Source organism: Cyprinodon variegatus, unplaced genomic scaffold, assembly GCF_000732505.1.
Source record: "Cyprinodon variegatus isolate N-32 unplaced genomic scaffold, C_variegatus-1.0 Scaffold14, whole genome shotgun sequence".
Taxonomy (NCBI): Eukaryota; Metazoa; Chordata; class Actinopteri; order Cyprinodontiformes; family Cyprinodontidae; genus Cyprinodon; species Cyprinodon variegatus.
Genome location: NW_015150467.1, coordinates 2,169,045 through 2,187,404, shown reverse-complemented (window position 1 = coordinate 2,187,404; position 18,360 = coordinate 2,169,045). Strand labels below are relative to the sequence as shown.

The 18,360-nt window shown below is 38.8% G+C and overlaps 1 protein-coding gene across 2 annotated transcripts in view; it reads right to left on the bottom strand.

Annotated features, from left to right (window-relative positions):
• hnf1b (HNF1 homeobox B) overlaps nucleotides 1-17,409 on the bottom strand; it is a 23,702-nt gene extending 6,293 nt beyond the window's left edge. For both annotated transcript variants that reach the window (XM_015383084.1, XM_015383093.1), the window contains exons 1-7: nucleotides 16,797-17,409; nucleotides 14,620-14,819; nucleotides 11,641-11,908; nucleotides 11,334-11,557; nucleotides 3,227-3,369; nucleotides 377-503; nucleotides 109-291 (exon numbers count right to left, since the gene is read on the bottom strand). In XM_015383084.1, coding sequence (XP_015238570.1) covers nucleotides 109-291; nucleotides 377-503; nucleotides 3,227-3,369; nucleotides 11,334-11,557; nucleotides 11,641-11,908; nucleotides 14,620-14,819; nucleotides 16,797-17,170 — 1,519 coding nt within the window. In that variant the 5' untranslated portion in view covers nucleotides 17,171-17,409. The remainder of the gene's footprint in view (nucleotides 1-108; nucleotides 292-376; nucleotides 504-3,226; nucleotides 3,370-11,333; nucleotides 11,558-11,640; nucleotides 11,909-14,619; nucleotides 14,820-16,796) is intronic.
• Between the last annotated feature and the right edge of the window lie 951 nt (nucleotides 17,410-18,360).

Here is an 18,360-nt window from a genome sequence, read left to right as displayed (position 1 = left end):
GATGGATGGATGGATGGATGGATGGATGGATGGATGGATGGATGGATGGATGGATGGATGGATGGATGGATGGATGGCATTAAACAGGAGGAAAGTAGATTTACTTACTGTGTGAGTGTGAAACTGTGGCCATGAACGGCTGCTGGCTCATGTGGCTGGGAGATTGCTGCATCAAGCTCTGCTGGTGGGGGCTGTGGAGCTGCTGGGAAAACTGCACCGGCTGGAGAGCTGCGAGACTCCCTGCCACGCTGTTGATCACTGGCACCGTCTGAGACTGTGACGTATTTAAACCTGAAAGAACCACACCAACATGTTACTTAAAGGGAGGAACCCATAGACCAAACCAGTGTTTCTATGGAGGTCCAATCAGACTTACTCTGTGCTATAGCCATGACTCCAGACAGAGGCATAATTAGGTTCTGTGTCTGCTGGTGGCTGTGATGGGAACTGTGGATGTTTGTCAGTGTGCTGACTGGAGGAAGTCCTCCACCTGAGCCTGAAATCTAGAGAGGAAGACAGGGGAAATAAAGCAAAACTTTATTGCTGTGTTATTTACTTGCAGCTGAATATAGCACTGAGTTATGAAAGGCAGGGTATCTACTGTGTAAATTCATGTCCAAAGTGAAACAGATGTTGCCTGCTAAACAAACAGCAGACCCAAATGTTGACTCAGTTCAGATTCTTTTGTCTAACATTTCCCTTGTGTGTAACGTACATACTGTAACACACCACGATAACATGAAAGGAAAGGAGAATTAGAAGAAACATGAAAGACATAAAAGGAGTCAGTTGTTGAGTCGCAAACGGTTTAAACAGCTACAGTGGGTTCATAATAAGAGCTAATTGGATCCTCATTTGAATACGGAGGCTAAAAAAAAAAACTAAGAAAAAGAAACGTAGCATTACAATGGCAGACCTCATTTCACATAAAACCACTAAGAAAGGCGGAAGTGTCCTGACAGGGAAGTTAGATGAGTTCAAACAGAGCCCAACGATTTAATGGTTCAGATAAATGTTTGGCTGTGAAGGTTGAAATTGTTTTACTTACCGGTATCTAATAAATATCTTTCAAACATTCTTTAGACATGCAGAGATTTTTTTTTTATTCAATACGTGAAAATGACAGATTAGTTAAGCCACCAGATGCCAACACATGAATTATTCAAGCAATGAATGGCTGCATTACTTAAGAATTAAATAAATATCTTCGTTTTGACAGCTGAGGGTTCAGTTTTAGTTGAACTTAAGGTCTGTCACTAAAACACTATTCATTCCCTTTATGAAAGATTTTTGTAGAAAACACAAATAATCCATGTGAGACTATAAATCAGCACTTTGGTGTGAATATAACCCAAAAATAAAGGATGACGTATCTCTCAGATTTTTAATCTTTCTTCAGGACTGATTTGGGATACTTTCCAATATCATGACACTTTAAGGTGCATCCAGATGCCTTATATATTTCCATCGGATTTACCCAGTGGCTTAAAGTCCTCCAAAGGAGATGACATGAAGTGCAGGAGTGACTGAATTAGCATTGAGTTTTCCCTCCATCAAATTCCAAAAGCCCTCCTCTATCATTTATTTCTACTTTGTTGAAACAAAAGAGTTTTTTGGATTTTTTTTTTTCGATCAGAATAATAGATATAATTTAGGACACATCAAGAATTCAAAAAGCTGTAATTCTTTTCTCTGGCTTGCAAAGCAGTAAATGAAGTTATTCAGTAATATTACTGGTTGTTTAAAACATCAACAATCATGGTGTAGAAAGTAAAGGAATGACCACCTTTACTCATATTAAAGTAAAAGCGCTGAAGCAGCTAGTCTGACTGGTAAACTTAGCAAAACCACCTGAAAATTGAGGATAACATCTCATACTCTCAGATATTGTTTATAAGGCACCAGTCTTTTCATTGTTAAAAACACTCTCGGAAGGAAGCAGCCTATATTTAAAGAAACTGCTGGAAAAGATTTACAAGAAAGTGCAGCTCCCAATGAACAAAGTTTATTTATGATAGAGATGGTTTCAAATGTCTTTTCTTTGAATAGATGTGATTAAAAAGCCATGGCATTGAGAAGGTTTACCATTTATACAGTAGGGCACTCAGTGAAAGACTTTAAATATCTAAGTTAAGTAATTTTCTCTTAAAATAAGTGCATTTTTTCTTTAATTGAGCAGGTAAGTGAGACACTTTGCAAATGGAATAAGAAAATTTACATTTAAAATAAGGGAAAAAGTGCAGTCTCCTATTTTAAGTGCATAATATCAAATAATTTTATATTAAGGATAAAAATGATCCTTCCACTGGGAGATTTTCTTATTTACCTACTCAAATTAAGGGTAAATACACGTATTTTAAGACATTTCACTAATTTTTAGATCATTTTTGTAGTGTGTTATTTGAATCCAGGACAAGGCCTTATTATCTTTGTAACATTAAAAAATATGGATATTTTGATGGCAAAAATTAATGCCAATGTAATAACAAGAAATGCCATCTTGCCCAAATATATTACGAAAAATAACAAAAGTGCTTCTATAAGAAATTCATGAAAAACACTCTGAGAGTGAAAGAAACGATTTTTTTTAGGAATAACATAACCTTAGAGGCTTATTAACCCTTTAGCTTTACTTTCTAACTTTTCAATTAGCTTTTTGCCTTTTTTTCTTAACCTGTTATTCTTTTTTCCAACTTAATTTACAGTAGGAAATATATCATTTAAGGACTCGTCTAATTGCTCAAATGCCAAAACAAAATGCATAGCCAAGTAATGCTATCTTTGCTTAATGGCTGGATATATATCTTATGCTTCTAGACCTCACAGAGGGACAGGGGGGCTCCATTTCTAAGGGGAATTCAAATTATCAAAAACAGTAACTTGCCCTATAAAGGGTTAAAGAACTAGAGATCCAACAAGACTGAGGGACATGATGGAATAGTGGCGTCATTCTGGCACCTTCAGCTCCTCTTTATAAAATAGCATTTAATCAATAAGAACAGACGGCTTCATTGTGAGGTTTGTTGGCATAGCGATGGACATGCCTGCCTGCTCGGGTGAAGGCTGTCTGCTAAAACACAGCCGCCCATCTGAGCTCAAACAGAGCTGCACAATGTGCCGATTGTTGGTAGAGGCTCCATAAGAGAAGCCGTTAAGGGGTTTATGCTAAATCTACGCCATGTCTTATCTAATTTAAGACCACTGAGGTCCAGGTATGATTACTCACCATCTTGGCATCAGGTGAGAGCAGGCTGTGGCTGTGGTCCAGTCCTCCCGGAGACACCTGCTGTAGCACCGACTGGCTGTTGTTGCTGTGGTGACTGATGGCGGTGGAGGAGGACACTTCGCCAGGCCCTTGGCTGTAACGCACTGACCAAGAGAGAAAAAGACACCCATCAGGTAACTTGCATGATGCACTGATCATGTGATTAAGGACACAGGTTTAGACCCACAGCCAGGTTCTGCTGCTCTTTGACTCCGATGGGGAGTCAAAGCAAACAAACACACTCTCTCACTGACCTGTCCACTACTGCTATCTGCGCAGCTCAGCCAAGGCCATTCTCTGTGTGCACGCACTTCCAAGAGCACAACTTCCATCAGACTTTCTGATAAGCACACAAATGCTGCTGACGACGTGCCTCATTACGTCAGCGCGAAGGTGCACCAGCGGTGGTGGAAATACTGACATTCACCTTAAAGTTTGGAGGTTTTTGTTTTTCACATTTTTGTCAATATAAAAACCCAAAACATATAAAAATTTGTTTTATTGGGTGCAATAAGACATAATCGAATGACATCCTTTCGTATTTGCTCCAATTCGCTAAACGATTAATTGCTTGCAGGAGTCTTCCAAATGAGGAAAGACCTCCCCTTCCAAACGTGCGTAATTTAATTTCAGGTTTTCTTAACAGGCCTTAGAGATGTTACGGGAAACATTAGGGAATAAGCGGCATCATGTAGAGCAAGAAACACAGGACAGGGATGACTCTGGAGGAGCATCCATGAGAGTAAAGTTCAAAAAGGTGTTGCTATGGCAACTATTAATTGATGCATTTCTCCATTCTGGGTTTCGTAAAAGAAAGGATGACATTGTTGGAAAAAATTCATCCAGTTGGATTTTCAATGTTTTACAAGTCATGCTGAGACCACGATAATGTCAAAAAAATTCATCCTGATCATATGAACCCTTCTGACCTTTAAAAAAGACCCTCTATAAGTTAGAGACTAACACACAGACCTGATCACTCCGTGCACACAGTTTAACAAGGTGAAGATCGTATCATGCCTTTAGAACATAGGAAAGCAGAGGTGGTGTATGAAAAGACAAATCATGCTGAATTATGATGTAATCCGGGAAAAAGAAGACTGTAAGAGGCTGCAGGAAAAAAACAGTGGGACAGAGGTTCACCTTCCCACGGGACAATGACCCTGAATATAGAGCCAAGCCTGCACAGATTGAAGTGGATCAGAACAAAGTAGAATCATAGGCTAACCGAGCTTGATTTCATTTGCATCACAGTATTGAGCAACATTTTTAGTCTGGACACGGTTGGTAGAGAAGTTTTACAGCAAAATAAGATTTTACTAAGGTGACCTCATAAAAAATAACAAAAAAATGTTTAATTGCCAAAACTTGGAAAAGTTTTGATGATTATAAACCTTTACAAGTTTTGCCTTTAAGAGGTTGGGGTTATTACAGCAAAATAGAAGAAAAAAAGTAGAATTTATTTCATACAATTTTTTAAGGGGTGGATTAGTGTAACACCATCAATAAATCCAAAACCGGAATTCTAGTTGTGTCTCCAAAGAATGCAATGCCAACCCCTCTGCACCCCCCAACACACACACACACACACACACACCGACACACACACAGAACTGACAATCTAATGCCTGTTTGCTGATGCAGGCCCCCTCTGATACCAACAGAGTAAACATTACACAATTACAAGCAATGTCAAACACATTCTTATCCTGTGGTCTCAGTCTCACACGGACAGGTAGAGCGTCCCCTCCCTCAGTGACAATCCAGAGACAGACTCTGTTTGCACTCAGATGCCCCCCCGTCCCTGACCCAGGTGTGACAGCTGCATCGTCCAGCCAAAGTCGGTCTGACATGACAGCAGGTATATTGATATACAGCCGGTTTTGAGATAGAATAGAAAACAGGGAGAGGCGCTGACAAGGAAAGGTGAGCAATGAGGGAGGCATTGATTTCCTAATGAATGCTGCTGGAAACTGGAACAGGATGTACTCCACTTGGTGTAGCGGCCTGATGTCCGTCTGTCTACATGCTTCCAGAATTTTAGTTTTTTAGCAAAAAATTTATTTTTTGTTAAAAGTCATTGTTTCTTTTTATTTCAGGCAGAGGGAGCTTAAAACAGAGCTTTCAAATTCTTAAGCAGGATGATGGTTTGTTAGACAATCTTTCTCGGTTCTTCCTTATCCTCACTGGAGAAACCTCTTAAATAAATCTTCAGTTTATTAACAACAAATCAAGCTGAAGACTTAAAGCTAGAGTGCACAATGGGTTGTGATTAATGTTGAAGTTTGGCAAGCAGGCGTCAACGTCAACCTCTCCTGCATCGTTTGGTTCCCTTGTTTGTTTTTTTATGACGACTCTCTCAATTGCTCTTATGAAAATAAATGTAACCGTCATGAACTACAAGCCTGAACAAAGCGGAAATAGAAAGCTTGAATAAATGGCATTTGGTACAATTTCTCTCTGGAGCCAAAAAAACAATATAATATGAATGTAAGGTTGGGGGGAAAAATAAAAAAAGAAAACAACTTCATTCTTTTACATTAATGCAAACAGAGACTAAACATTAGCTTTACTTTTCTATGATTAATTAAATCCTTTCTGTCGAATTTAGGACAGCTTCAGCCGATTAAAACTGGTAAATCTAGTGCAGTTTGAGATAGCTAAGATCCTTCCTGCTTTAGGCCTTCATGTTAAATCCTGAATCTCTTTCTTATTAAAAAGGAAAATGGTAATGAGGGCATCGAACATTTCATTTCACTATCAGAGTAAAAGTAAACACATTAATACCAAGCTTCTCATTGTTAATGTCCAGCTGTTAATTTGACTATAGATATGGCAAAGCTACAGCTCCATATTTCACAGCCTGAAGTACATGTCCTCCATTTTGTTTAGGCGACAGACTTCATATTGTCTCCAGAGACACACTATCAACCCCTACAACAGCCCGCTGTGCCTTGTAAACACCGCCGCAGAACAATAAAGCAGTCCATTGGACTCATGACCCCCATTGCGACACAATGGAGGAGGACTCATAAAAAGTCAGTTATCTCTGTGCTGGGCGACCTCTTTAAGTTCCAGAGGGAGTAAAGGATGCTATTCAGGGCAGCTTTGGTTCTTTGGATTTGGCAGGAATTGAAGCAGCAGGGAACCTCAGATTGAGTTAGCACAGTTTTCTCAAGTTAAATTAAAAGTTGGTAGTTTTCTAAAAATGCTAGACCTATTTTGAAGGCACTGAGCATCTGTGAGGGTTAAATGAAAGCTGAAATTTGCCTTTGTGGAGGTTGAAAAAAGAACAACAAAAAAAAACCCAACAACTACAGCTTGCTCTTTGAGAGCAAGAGGCGGGCGAGAATCTTTGCAGGGGAGTGTCAGCTAAGGGTCTTTGGCAGGTTTAAAAGGCCCACGCTCTCTGTGGGACCTGTGTAATATCAAAGCCTGCCTCCCCAACCCCAGGCAGTGGCCATTGAAGAGTCGCCGCATACGACAGACCACCTGGGTCTTTGCAGGACATATCCGGGCTCCTCTTTGTGGCTCTCTGGGAGAGCAGGCAGAGGAAAGTGCAGAGCTGGGCAATCTTTCCTGAGTGTGCATCTGTGTTTTCAGCTAGCCTGAGGTGAAAGCAAAACCTTTGCAGCCCACATATAATGTCCCCCACTCACTCACTCACTACTGTAACTGATCTGGAACTTCTGAGTCTGCTGGTTTTCTAGCAAGCTAAACAATACATTAATTTTCCAGAGCACAGCTTTAGTTTCATGATGAAATCACAACCGAAAATGAGACAGTGAGACTTAAAACAAAAGCCGTAAACCACCTTAGAACATGCGACCAAATCATAAACTTTCAAAGATTTATCCTAGCTTTTATTGTCATTACACTGTCACAAGTACAGAGCAACAAAATTCACTCTCTGCATTTAAACCTTCCCCTTGGGGAGCAGTGGGCTGCCATTGTGCGGCAGAGCAGGAGCAGTCTGTTGGAGTGGGGCTCTATGCCCTAACCACTAGGCCACCCACTCCTCTGTGGTCCATACATATATGTGTGGATCTGTGTGTACTTGTTTCTGTGACCTACTTAGGACTATTTCTGGTATAATTACTAACCTTCTGAGGACAAACAGGGGACCGTAGGATGGTCCTACTGTGGTGGACCCCATTTTTAAACTTAGAGCATTAGTTTAAAGGTATGGTGCAAATTAAATTTAAGTTAAGGTTATGGTAAGGAATACACTGATTATGGTTGGGGAAGAGGATATTCCAAACGATGCCTGGAAAATGAATTACATTTGCAATACAATTTTAACAAAACATGATTTTCAATCACAGAGACAGTCCATTTTGACCATGTTACATATAACAAGTCACTGACTTAAGACACTGACTTTCTCCCTCCAGCCCTTTAGGTGGCAGTACTACTCTTAAAGTCCATTTCCCCCCCACAAAGAAGGGAAGCGAGAGCTGCAGGTAGAACATCGGTTCATGTGTGGCAGTGGAAGTAAGCACTTTCTCACACAATGGTGAAAGTCGTTCAACAACGACTCTGGACATGCAAGTTTTCAAGGTCATGAAAACATTGAAACCCTGGAGGGAAATATCTACCTGCTTGTGGTTAATACAGAGGGGAATTTGCATAGAATTACAATCACAGTATTGGTTGAAAATAACTGCAACTTTGATTTTTGGTAAAATTGCTCAGCCCTATTTCAAACCCAACACAAACAAAATGGTCTTAAGAGGAACCGACAGCTATGAAACAATTCAAAGGCAAGAACTAACTGATTCCATGACTGTAAAATAGAATGCTTACAGCTTTTTCATACTCAGAACAGGAACAAACATTAACAAATACTTTCTATCAAGATGCTTTTACTTAATGGACCCAAATAATGTCCTCAAGAGCACAGGGAATTACACAATGCATCCAGCTTGTGAAATGATGGCAAGGAGAACCGGAGAGAAAAAATCTTCCCATACACAAAAATGGACCTCTCATCAATTCCTACTTTCCTTTAGGTTGTTTTTTTTTTTTTTTTTTTGAGGACACAACAAATAAGCCTACATTTTCAATTTAAATCTTCCAAAGGGGACCCACCGGGTATAAATCATCCCGAAGGTAAAAAAAAACAAAAAGGATTTATGAATGAAAAAATAAATGTAAGGTGGTGGAAAAGCTGTTTTTTATACCTGGAAAATTTACTTTGCATTAATTTTTTTCACTAGCCTTAGAGTTATTTTTCCCCCCCAAGAACAAATAGACAGAAAAAAAAAAAGGAAACTAAGGGGACCTAACAGGTGTGAAAAATCCAAACTGGGAGCTGGGAATCACTGCATGTCAAGTAGAGCAAATGGTGACGGCGCTGACCTGCGCTCTTCCTTTGGTGCACGAATTTGGTGGAAAACTGCTTAGGACTAAATAATCTTTGGTTTCCTTAGAAGTGGTTTAAGAGACTGTTTGTGACCTCTGTACACTTTCTGGAAGGGTAGAGTTGAAATGTTGGCTGATAACTTCATAGCCTCCCAGATGAACACATATGAAAATCTGACTAATATAAGCAAAATTAGAAAAATAAAAATGATTCAAACCTTAGATGTTATCTGGAAATCAAACAAGTAATCTAAATAATAGCAAAACTGTCCCGAACTTCAGTCGCTACGATAGAAAAAAATAAAAGCACACCAGTAAAATTACGAGTCACACTGTTTGACCGTCCATCCAATTGTGACTGACTGATCAGTGGAGCAAAGCAGAATCAATAAAAACTCCCAGAGTCAGATGAGTATGCTTGAAATGACCCAGGAGTGACCTCTCACGTATAACTGAAGGTGAGCAGGCTGTATAGGAGTGGTGGAGCTGGTGGTGGTGGGGGGCTTGCTTTCTCCACTGGCAAAGAAGAAGCGGTGATCAGTCCTGTCTGGCCAGAAAGGAGCCAATACCTCCTTGGACAGCTCCTGCTGCTCAGAGTCTGGGGCTAGCCTCAACAGCTATGCTGGGGGAGGCCCGGCTGAGACAAATGAACCTGTGTTACAGTCACTGCAGTCCTCTAATACACCAAACACAATGGAAGCACCTGCTGAGGCCGAGCATAGAGAGTTGAAGTCAAGGAGCCCCTTATCAAAGGCCTGGGAGATGCAGCAGCAAAGGATTTTAATTGTCCATTAAGCATGCATAATACAGGCCATGCCCTGGCAACGCAATGAGGCGACCTGCTGGGATGTTATTGTCAGTTCAGAGCTGACGCTGAAAAACAGCTGATGCTGTCGGCAGGATGCCAGCGGGACGCCTTGTAAGCAGCCAGCTGAGACTCTTTTTCTTTTTTTTGGGATGTGTGTATCTTACGCCAACCTTTCCCCTTCTGCTGTACAGACCCCTTCCACTGCGCCGCAGCCTGAGGTCATTGCCTGGTCAGGTGTTCAGGTGAGCCACAACAAGAAAAAAAAAAAAAGCCTAGCGCAAACAGACAATCCACAAGTGGGACCAGTTTATCCAAAGGTAAAAGAGCAAGCCAAGGCAAACAGTTTGTTTTCCCTTCAAAGGTGGCCTCGTGTTCGAACATGAGGGGACAACAATGGGCTCTGAGTGCATCTCTCAAATCGCACTTTTATGGAGGTTGAGTGATGGTGCGCTAGCTTAAAGCTCTGTGCGGCCCTATCAGAGTAGTTTTATACCGTAAAGCTGGACTGGGTCAATACTAATTACTCCGAATGCAAACACCAGGTTAGGGTGAAATGGTCAGAGCGGGTGAAATGGACAGGCAGCATCTTCCCGTTTAGGGAACTCTAATTAGCAACCTTTGAGGAAAGGGAGAAACTTTGGAAACCAGGAAAATACGTCGAGGTGTTCTGGATATGTTCGTCCACCCCTCCCTTACCCACTCCTGCCTGACCCTGGCCTGACCCTGGCCTGTCACAGGATTGTTGCCCTTTGTGTCATGCCTCTCCATGCTCACTTTGGAGTGGAGATTGCAGGTACAATGTGGATTGTTCTCAGTGTGTTTTCAAAGATCAGAATAACAATGGCATTTGCTCAGCTCACTCACTCACACTCATTGATCATCCAGGCCTCTCTTTCTCTGCCTCTCTGATCACATCAATTCTACCTCAGGAACCTTTTTTTCTGACATAGTTTCACTCTAAGGGAAACTGAAACCAAAATGGCATGTGGATGAATGCAGAGCATTCAGTTTATGATTACCAACTTTGATGAATCTTGTGCTAAATCAACTGAACTGTAAGAAAAAAGGTGATTTTTCTCACTCTGTCTTGTCATGTGCAGACTCTTAACAGGTTTGAAAAACTGTCTGTATTTAACTTCATCAAGCATTGACTTCATGATTCCAACTGAAAGAGAGCATCCCCAAAGCATGATGCTGCCTCCACCATGCTGGTGTCACAGTGGCGGTTGTGTGTTCAGGATGATGTGCAGAGTTTGTTTTCCTACAGTTTTCCTATAGTTGGTCTTATCTGAGGAAAGCCCCTTCCTTAATCTGCTTAATCTAGCATTCTTATAATTTTCTTCTTGCTGCTTTTTGAAATAAGCCAATTTGTAATCAGTTGATACTCCTATCAGAAATGTGCTGGTGAAGATTTTCAGTCATCCAGGTCATGGGAATTCCAACAAAGTTAAAAAAAAAAGTAAAAAAAAAAAACAAACCACTGGACTTTGTTTTCCAAGTTTGAAGACGTTTTGCTTCCATTCGATTCCCATCCAGAAAGCGAAAAATGTCCAAACTTGGAAAACAAAGTCCAGTGGTTTGTTTTTTAACTTTGTTGGAAATCATATCAGAGATACTCCTGACTGCTTATTTTAAATGTATCCCTGACATTTTTGCTGTGATAATTAGTCCCAATGATGATGTTTCTTTACAAAGATGTTCAAAGAAAACTTTAAGGGCTTGACACAACTGATGTCACAGGTTTTCCTTGAAGGGGTATGATAAAAAAACACACATGCAAGGCATGTTTATTTGCAAAACTTTTGAGAACTGTTTTTTCCTCCAACTTTACAGTCATGCGTGACTTTAAGCTGGTTTATTGCATTCAGTGAATAAGTAGAGGATTCTGTCTCTTACTTGGAGGTGAAGCGCTGGTCTGGGGATGATGAGGTGAGCTGTGCGACAGCAGAGGGTTGATGCCGTGCGAGGGGGCATGGATGGCATCCATGGCCAACTTTTGCCTGAAAGCTTCCTCCTTGCGTCTGTTGGCAAACCAGTTATAAACTCTCACTTCGGTGACCAGATTAGAGCCGAGTCCTTGAGCTTTGGAGGGGGAGACACCTCTCTGAAGACACTCAGCTCTGCATTAAAAGGGAAGAGGTAGATGATATTAAAACTGTGCAGCAGTTGTTGCAGAGTCCCAGTAGTTGTGTTTTTGTTCTACCTGTTGCACTCCTCCACCAGAGCCTCCCTCTCTTCCTTGCTGGGATTTTTCTGCCGCTCGTAGGCCTGGTACAGGATTTGCTGGGACGCAGGACCCCATTTGAAACGGTTCCGCCTCATCTTTTTACTAAGGGGCTCACTGCCGACCTCCTCGTTAGACTGACCCATGCCCGGACCCGACGTGTTGTACTCAGGGTAGAAAAAGGCTGGATCCTGGCTGCCTTTGTCAGACAAACTGCCGACAGAAGCTTGTGCTGCCTGGTTAAACTCTGCAAAAATAACAAGAAATCCCTTTAAAAAATTAGATACATTCTAGATATGCTAAAATATGAGGATATCATAAGAGATTCAAAAAAATGCCCTGTGTGTGTATAAAAATAAATTAAAACCAACACTTGAAGCAGGATCTAGGTGCCGTTATCAGATTACACAAAGGTGATACTTTTAGTTATAAAAATAACAAAGGACTCTCCAATTAGCAGCAGCATTGATGTTCTTTTTTAACCGTCTTTCAATCTACTTGTACAGAATGACTGCAATTTTAAAGTTGCATTACTTTCATAAGAATATTATGTGGCATGCAGTTACATTTCATAGCATGACACTATGTCCTTATGTGCCGAGAAATATTCATAGAGATTAAATTGCCTTTACTGTAACCAAGGAAAAAGTGAAGGCGCCTTATTTCAACCAGATGGGACAGGAAGAGAGTAGGAAAATCAGAGGAGTCTGAAGAAAAATCTGCTGTCCCAATACCAAGGAAATTCTTAGAGATGTTGTACTAACAGTGTTTATCTAAAGCTTGAATCTCTTTAATGCACCTGAGCTGCGGTTCCCAAACTGTACCCCCATCCCAACCCACATGTCTGACCTTTTTCCAACAACTAAATAAAGAAAACTCAAGTTCACTAACATAAAATATTGCAATGTAATTAACTAAAATCTTGTTTTAATCACAAAAATACCACTTTTAAACTGTAGTTTGTTAAATGTAACTGTATATTTTTTCTTTTTTTTTAATTGTGTAAGATAATAAAAATGTAATTACTGCCTTAAATACTTCCTAATTTGAGCTCAGCCTTAAAGATGGGATTTGAATAGTTGCAAAAATAGTATTGATGTTTTAAAAACATAATTTAAAATGCTGTTTATTTAATACATGACTGTACAAAGTGGGAATGGGCCTGATGGTTATCAGTGTAAACTAGTGTTCTAAAAAGAGTAAAAAAACAAAATGTTTTTTAATATTATTTCTACAATTTAATCTCATTTTAATTATGAACAGGAGAAAATGACTCAGTAACCAGCCTTTTGTTGCCAGCTGTTTGGAGTGTAAAGAAATGCAGAGCCTTCTCCACTTGTTGTTGCTCACTGTTAGTTAGCCGACTGAACGGTACTTTTCATAATTTCATGGCAGCTTAATAATGACAGACACACCCATCTGTTCAGACATACTTCTGGGTTCAAAAACAATGACAGTATATCATGGCATTGAAAGCAGAAGCATCATTCAGTCAGGAAATGGTTAAAACTACAGACGGGAAGCTATATTAAACACTGCAGACAGTATGTAGTCCAGCTAAGTAACCTGCTAATATCCCCTAATGCTATTCTTTTTTGCAAAAAAAGGTTCAAACATTCTCTATTTCACATTCTTGCACTTTAGTCTCCATATTTAAATATGACTACAGTCACATTTTCTCCACAAACAAGGACAGCACAATGAGCTGGGCCTTTGGTGTTTGGAGGTAGTCTGGTGAGCCAGACTGAGCTGGTAGGGCTGACCAATCACAGAGCAGGAGGCGGGCCCATATGCAACAACACTTTTCTGTAACCATAACAGTCAAGATTGCATGTGCAATGGAGTGAGGTTTTTATTGATGCCCTTTATTATGTCCCAAAAGAGCTGTTTATATAGTTAAAAATTCAACAACTGGTTGATGGGAGAGCTTTACTTTAAAAAGAATAAAAAGGTGCTTTTGGGTCACAGAGATAGCTGATTGGTTCCACACTGTTTTCACTGACTCTGTTTTTTTGTTTTTTTCTTCTATCTCTGCTTTGTTTCTTTTAAATTAAAGTAAAAAAAGAGTAATGGATAAGAATGTGCTTGTAACAACTGACATGGTAGGAGTATTTTTTCTATTTGTTTCTATTAAGATAAATAATGATGTCCTTAGCAATAGTCATTAAAGTGTTTTGCTCACTTTTACCAAATAAGTTCTATTCAATGGTAAAGCATGAGCTGCCCCTCCCCTACATGTTGCTGTTACTGCTGTTTAGGTGGCTAATCCAGGGCTGGTATAAACCCCAAAGGAGGACAATCATCCATCTCATTAACGTTGACAAAGCCACGTGTCATTAAAGCTGCTGATTCTTTTGATGCAGTAAGAATAATTTTTCTATCTAATAAAACAAATCATGTTCTTCAATCTTGTTTCAACACTGTAAAAAAATCGAAATCTACATAAGTCATTTTTTCTTAAAATAAGTGCATTTTTTCTTGAATTGAGGTAAGTGAGACATTTTGCAAATGGAGCTAGACAATTTATATTTAAAAAAAGAAAAAAAAAACTATTTAATTGTCTTATTTCAAGTGCATATTATCTAATTACCTTATTTTAAGAGTAAAAATCTTTACCCATTGACAATTAATCCTATTTATCTACTCAAATTAAGGGTAAATGCACTTAATTTAAGACATTTTGACTTATTTCTAGATCGTTTTTGCAGTGAATCTTTTTCTGTAACCAGTTTTGTAAGTACTTCAAGTGATCAGTAAGAATGTAATACCTCCCCATACCAAAGAAGGAATGGAGAGTTTAGCCACAGACAGTAAAACCTCAGCCAGCCCAGCTCATTGCACTGCAACAGGATTAATGCAGTTCACATGTGTACACCCAAATAAAAGCTGCACGCTGCTTGTCAGCTGCATATTATGTATCGAAGGTCGAAGCTGTGAGAAACTCAAATATTAACTTACGTCGAAGAATTTCCCGCTGCTTCCTGACGTACCAGGTGTAGAGAGCAGCTCGCTTCTGAGTTTTCATGGGCGTGCCTTTGTTGAGGTGCTGGGAGAGGTGAGACTGGTTCAGCCCCGTTATGTCCACCACTTCCCGTTGGGGGATGTTGTGTTGCTGCATATAACCTTTGATCATACGAGCAGCTCGCCATGGGTCCTCTCTGATGAACAAAAAACAAACTTCATTCAAGAAAAAAAAAGAAGGTAAAAGACAAGCAGAGCAGGAAATAAATACAGCATTTTGCTTTTGTTTAGCCAAAAAACTACCTGCAAAAACTTTTCTATTCTGAGCACTGCAAAACCCAGTTTCCTTATTTTGTAGGAACATGAGATTGGATTTGTAGCCATTATGAGTCAGTTTATAACTGAAGCACACATTCCAATGGCTGTAAATATTTTCAAAGGTTAGTTCAAGTGGATTTGCAGAGGTTGAAAAACATGGACTCTGAGTACTATATCTATACAAAAATTTAACACTTAAATCTATATTTTAACAGAACTTAAATACAACTATTTAATTAAATTAACAAATTCTAATAATGAATTTCAAATTCAAGCATAATTTTTGTAATAATTCTGATTTACTTTATATTGGTCAAGCTTTCTGGATTTAACATGAAGCAAAAATGAACTTCTTAATAATATAGTTTAATTCGTATTCTATAGTATTGAATAAGAAAACTGAGATGAACACTTGAGCATTTCACATTAAAGCTGCATTAGCTCAGCTTTTTCTTTCTCTCTATAGATATAAAACAGTGACTCCATAATCAAACAGTAACCGCCGCAGACAGACGGACATCAGCAATTATGAAGCAGATCTGCTCTCCACTGTTTGTTTTGGAGAATGTGGAGGCCTGCGTTTAAAGTGTAGCGGGTTAAGTGGGGAGATGTTAGTTTATAACTTTTGACAATGAATAACCAGATCTCCATTCACTTTAATCACACGCCACTGTGTGTCTTCCAGTTGATGATTTATAGAATAAAATTAATAATAACTTAACTACACGTGGTTTAGTTGTGAATTTTAAACAAGATTTATTATGTTGTAGTAATTAGCAGAGAAAATGTCATCTAGAGGCATTTTACAGAGCAAACATTTCCAGTTCGTATTCAAATAGCTATAAAACTATATTTAATTTAAACAATACAGGAATGAAATCTATCAAATAGTTCAGTTAGGATTCAGCTACCTGGCAGTTAGATTATTATTAATATTATAATAAATTCTAATTAATGCCCATTTGTAAAACTTTATGTATAGAAGGATCATGTCATCAAATATTACACAAGCCAGAGGTGATTATTGAGGATTTATTTGTTTAAAATGGGTTACATTTATTTGATCAAGCTTTTTAAAGCATCCAACTCCTTGTTTAATACTTTTTTTTTTTTTTTTTGCTATCTGGTGCACACGTAATTTTTACCATTTTATTACTTTCTTTAACTGCGAATGTTTGTTTTTCTTTTCTTTCTTTTTTTTCCATAAAATTAGTAACATTTATTTGATCAAGCTTTTTAAAGCATCCAACTCCTTGTTTTTTTTTTTTTTTTTTTTTTTTTGCTATCTGGTGCACACGTAATTTTTACCATTTTATTACTTTCTTTAACTGCGAATGTTTGTTTTTCTTTTCTTTCTTTTTTTTCCATAAAATTAGTAGACTTATTGAATCGGGGTTTTATTTTGGTTCTTGGAGATAAATTCGCTATTTTTAACATTTAAAATAATATTCGTTTTTTAAAATAAAATTAAAGAGCAATTTAAAAGAGCAATATTTTATTATTATTATTATGACTGTTGTTGTTGTTATTATTATTATTATTTAAAGTGGTTGCTTTCTCCAGTTGCCGGCTTTTTATCACTGAGAGGTGGAGTAGCTGTAGTTAATTATAAATAGATCTAAGTTCAGCTGATATTTTCTAAAGGTAAAGAAATAATCTATTTGGATAATTAGTAACCAAAAAAAGAAGCGTGGCGCGGTTATTTAAATTTGTAAACAATGAAAGAAATGTGTTTTTGTGTCACATTTAAAGTTTAAAAACTATCAGATCTAACCTATGAGATTTTTATTATTATTGAATTTCATTCCTTTCGATTCGTTTTTAGAAATAATGTTTTAAAAAGCGGGGAAACTCACGCCAGCATGCGGTCCACCTCCGCGCGCTGCTCCGCGGCCTCCTCCGTGTTCAGCGACTGCAGCTCCTTTAGGATCGGCGGTGTGTCGTAGTCGTCCCCGTCCTCGGAGCCCTCGTCCCCGGACAGCTTTCCCTTGACGTGTCCGTTGGTCAGCGTGTGGAAGACGGGCTTGGAGTCCGAGTCGGCGCCGTTCATTTTATCCGGCGACATGGACATGTTCTCCATCTTCACCCCGAAGCCCTGCGGCGGCGGCGGGCTGGGGTCCATGTCGTCCAGCGCCTGGATCAGAACATCTTTGGTGACTCCTGAGTCCAGCAGGGCGCTCAGGAGCTCCTGCTGCAGGGACGTCAGCTTTGAAACCATTTTGGAGAACATTAAAAACACGACATAAGCACGGGATGGTCAAAATGAATTCTGATTAAAATCGAATAATAAGTTTAAAATAAATAAAGTTCCAGGATTTTTGGGGGGGGAGTTTCTGTGCGCGACACCTGCTCCGAAAGTTCAATGACTTCTCAGTAGGAGGGGAGGATGGAGCCGCTTTGCCATGATGCTTTCTGCGCGCAGGAGGATATAAAACATGGTAATGAGTGGGCCGGCTGATGTAAATGTGTGGAATAAGGGCCGCTCCGGGCAGAGGTAGACGTGTTTACACTGCCGCTCTGCTGCTTTTATTGGCTCTTCTTATCAGAAAAACTTTCATGGACTTCGGACCCTGTTGTAGCCTCTATGCCATAAAGAAAGAGCGAACTGCGCATATTCACGGTTTTATTCCACATAAGAGGCCACTGTTCAGACTTTTAGACTAAAAGTTTATTATAAACATGTCCTTACATCCGATATATATGGTTATCAGTCACATTGGATTTAATAAACTCAATTATTTCAAACTTGTTAGGTGATATTAACGCCTTTGTTCTATTGGAAGATTTACCTTAATTTTTCACCTTATTTTTCCACATTCATGCATTTGCACTGACCCAGAAAGGATCCTCCGCCGGGTTATTTATAGGCAATATAAGGATATCTTCCAGTCAGTCTCAGCAGCAAAACAATCGCCTTTATAATCATAAATGATAAGAGCAGAACGAGGCCAGTATAGATTAGAAGCCGGCGCACATTTTCTTTTTTTCTATTTATTTAATTTCATTTTTTTTGCACCTTGTGTGTAATTATATATATATATATATAAATAATAATTATAAATTGCATATTTCGTCATTCGATGAGAGAGTTGGGAAAGATCTGTTTGAGCCTTAAATGAGATTTATTTTGTGTTTAAAATGTACGTTTTCAATTCCATCTTAATGATAAAAAATATACAAAACTGCATGCTTTGATTTTATTTCTTGCATTAAAACTGACGTTTTCTTTTTTGAAGAAAATCTGCAATATTGAAGTTCTCTTGCATTTTATTTCTTTTTAGGATTTGCTTTTTAGTAGTGGCCATTGTTTAAAATAATGTAATTTTTCGAGTGTGTTTTTTTATAGACTGATTTATACATTATAATTCCTTAATTTATTATAATTATTATTATTATGATCAAATTACCAATTATTTTGTT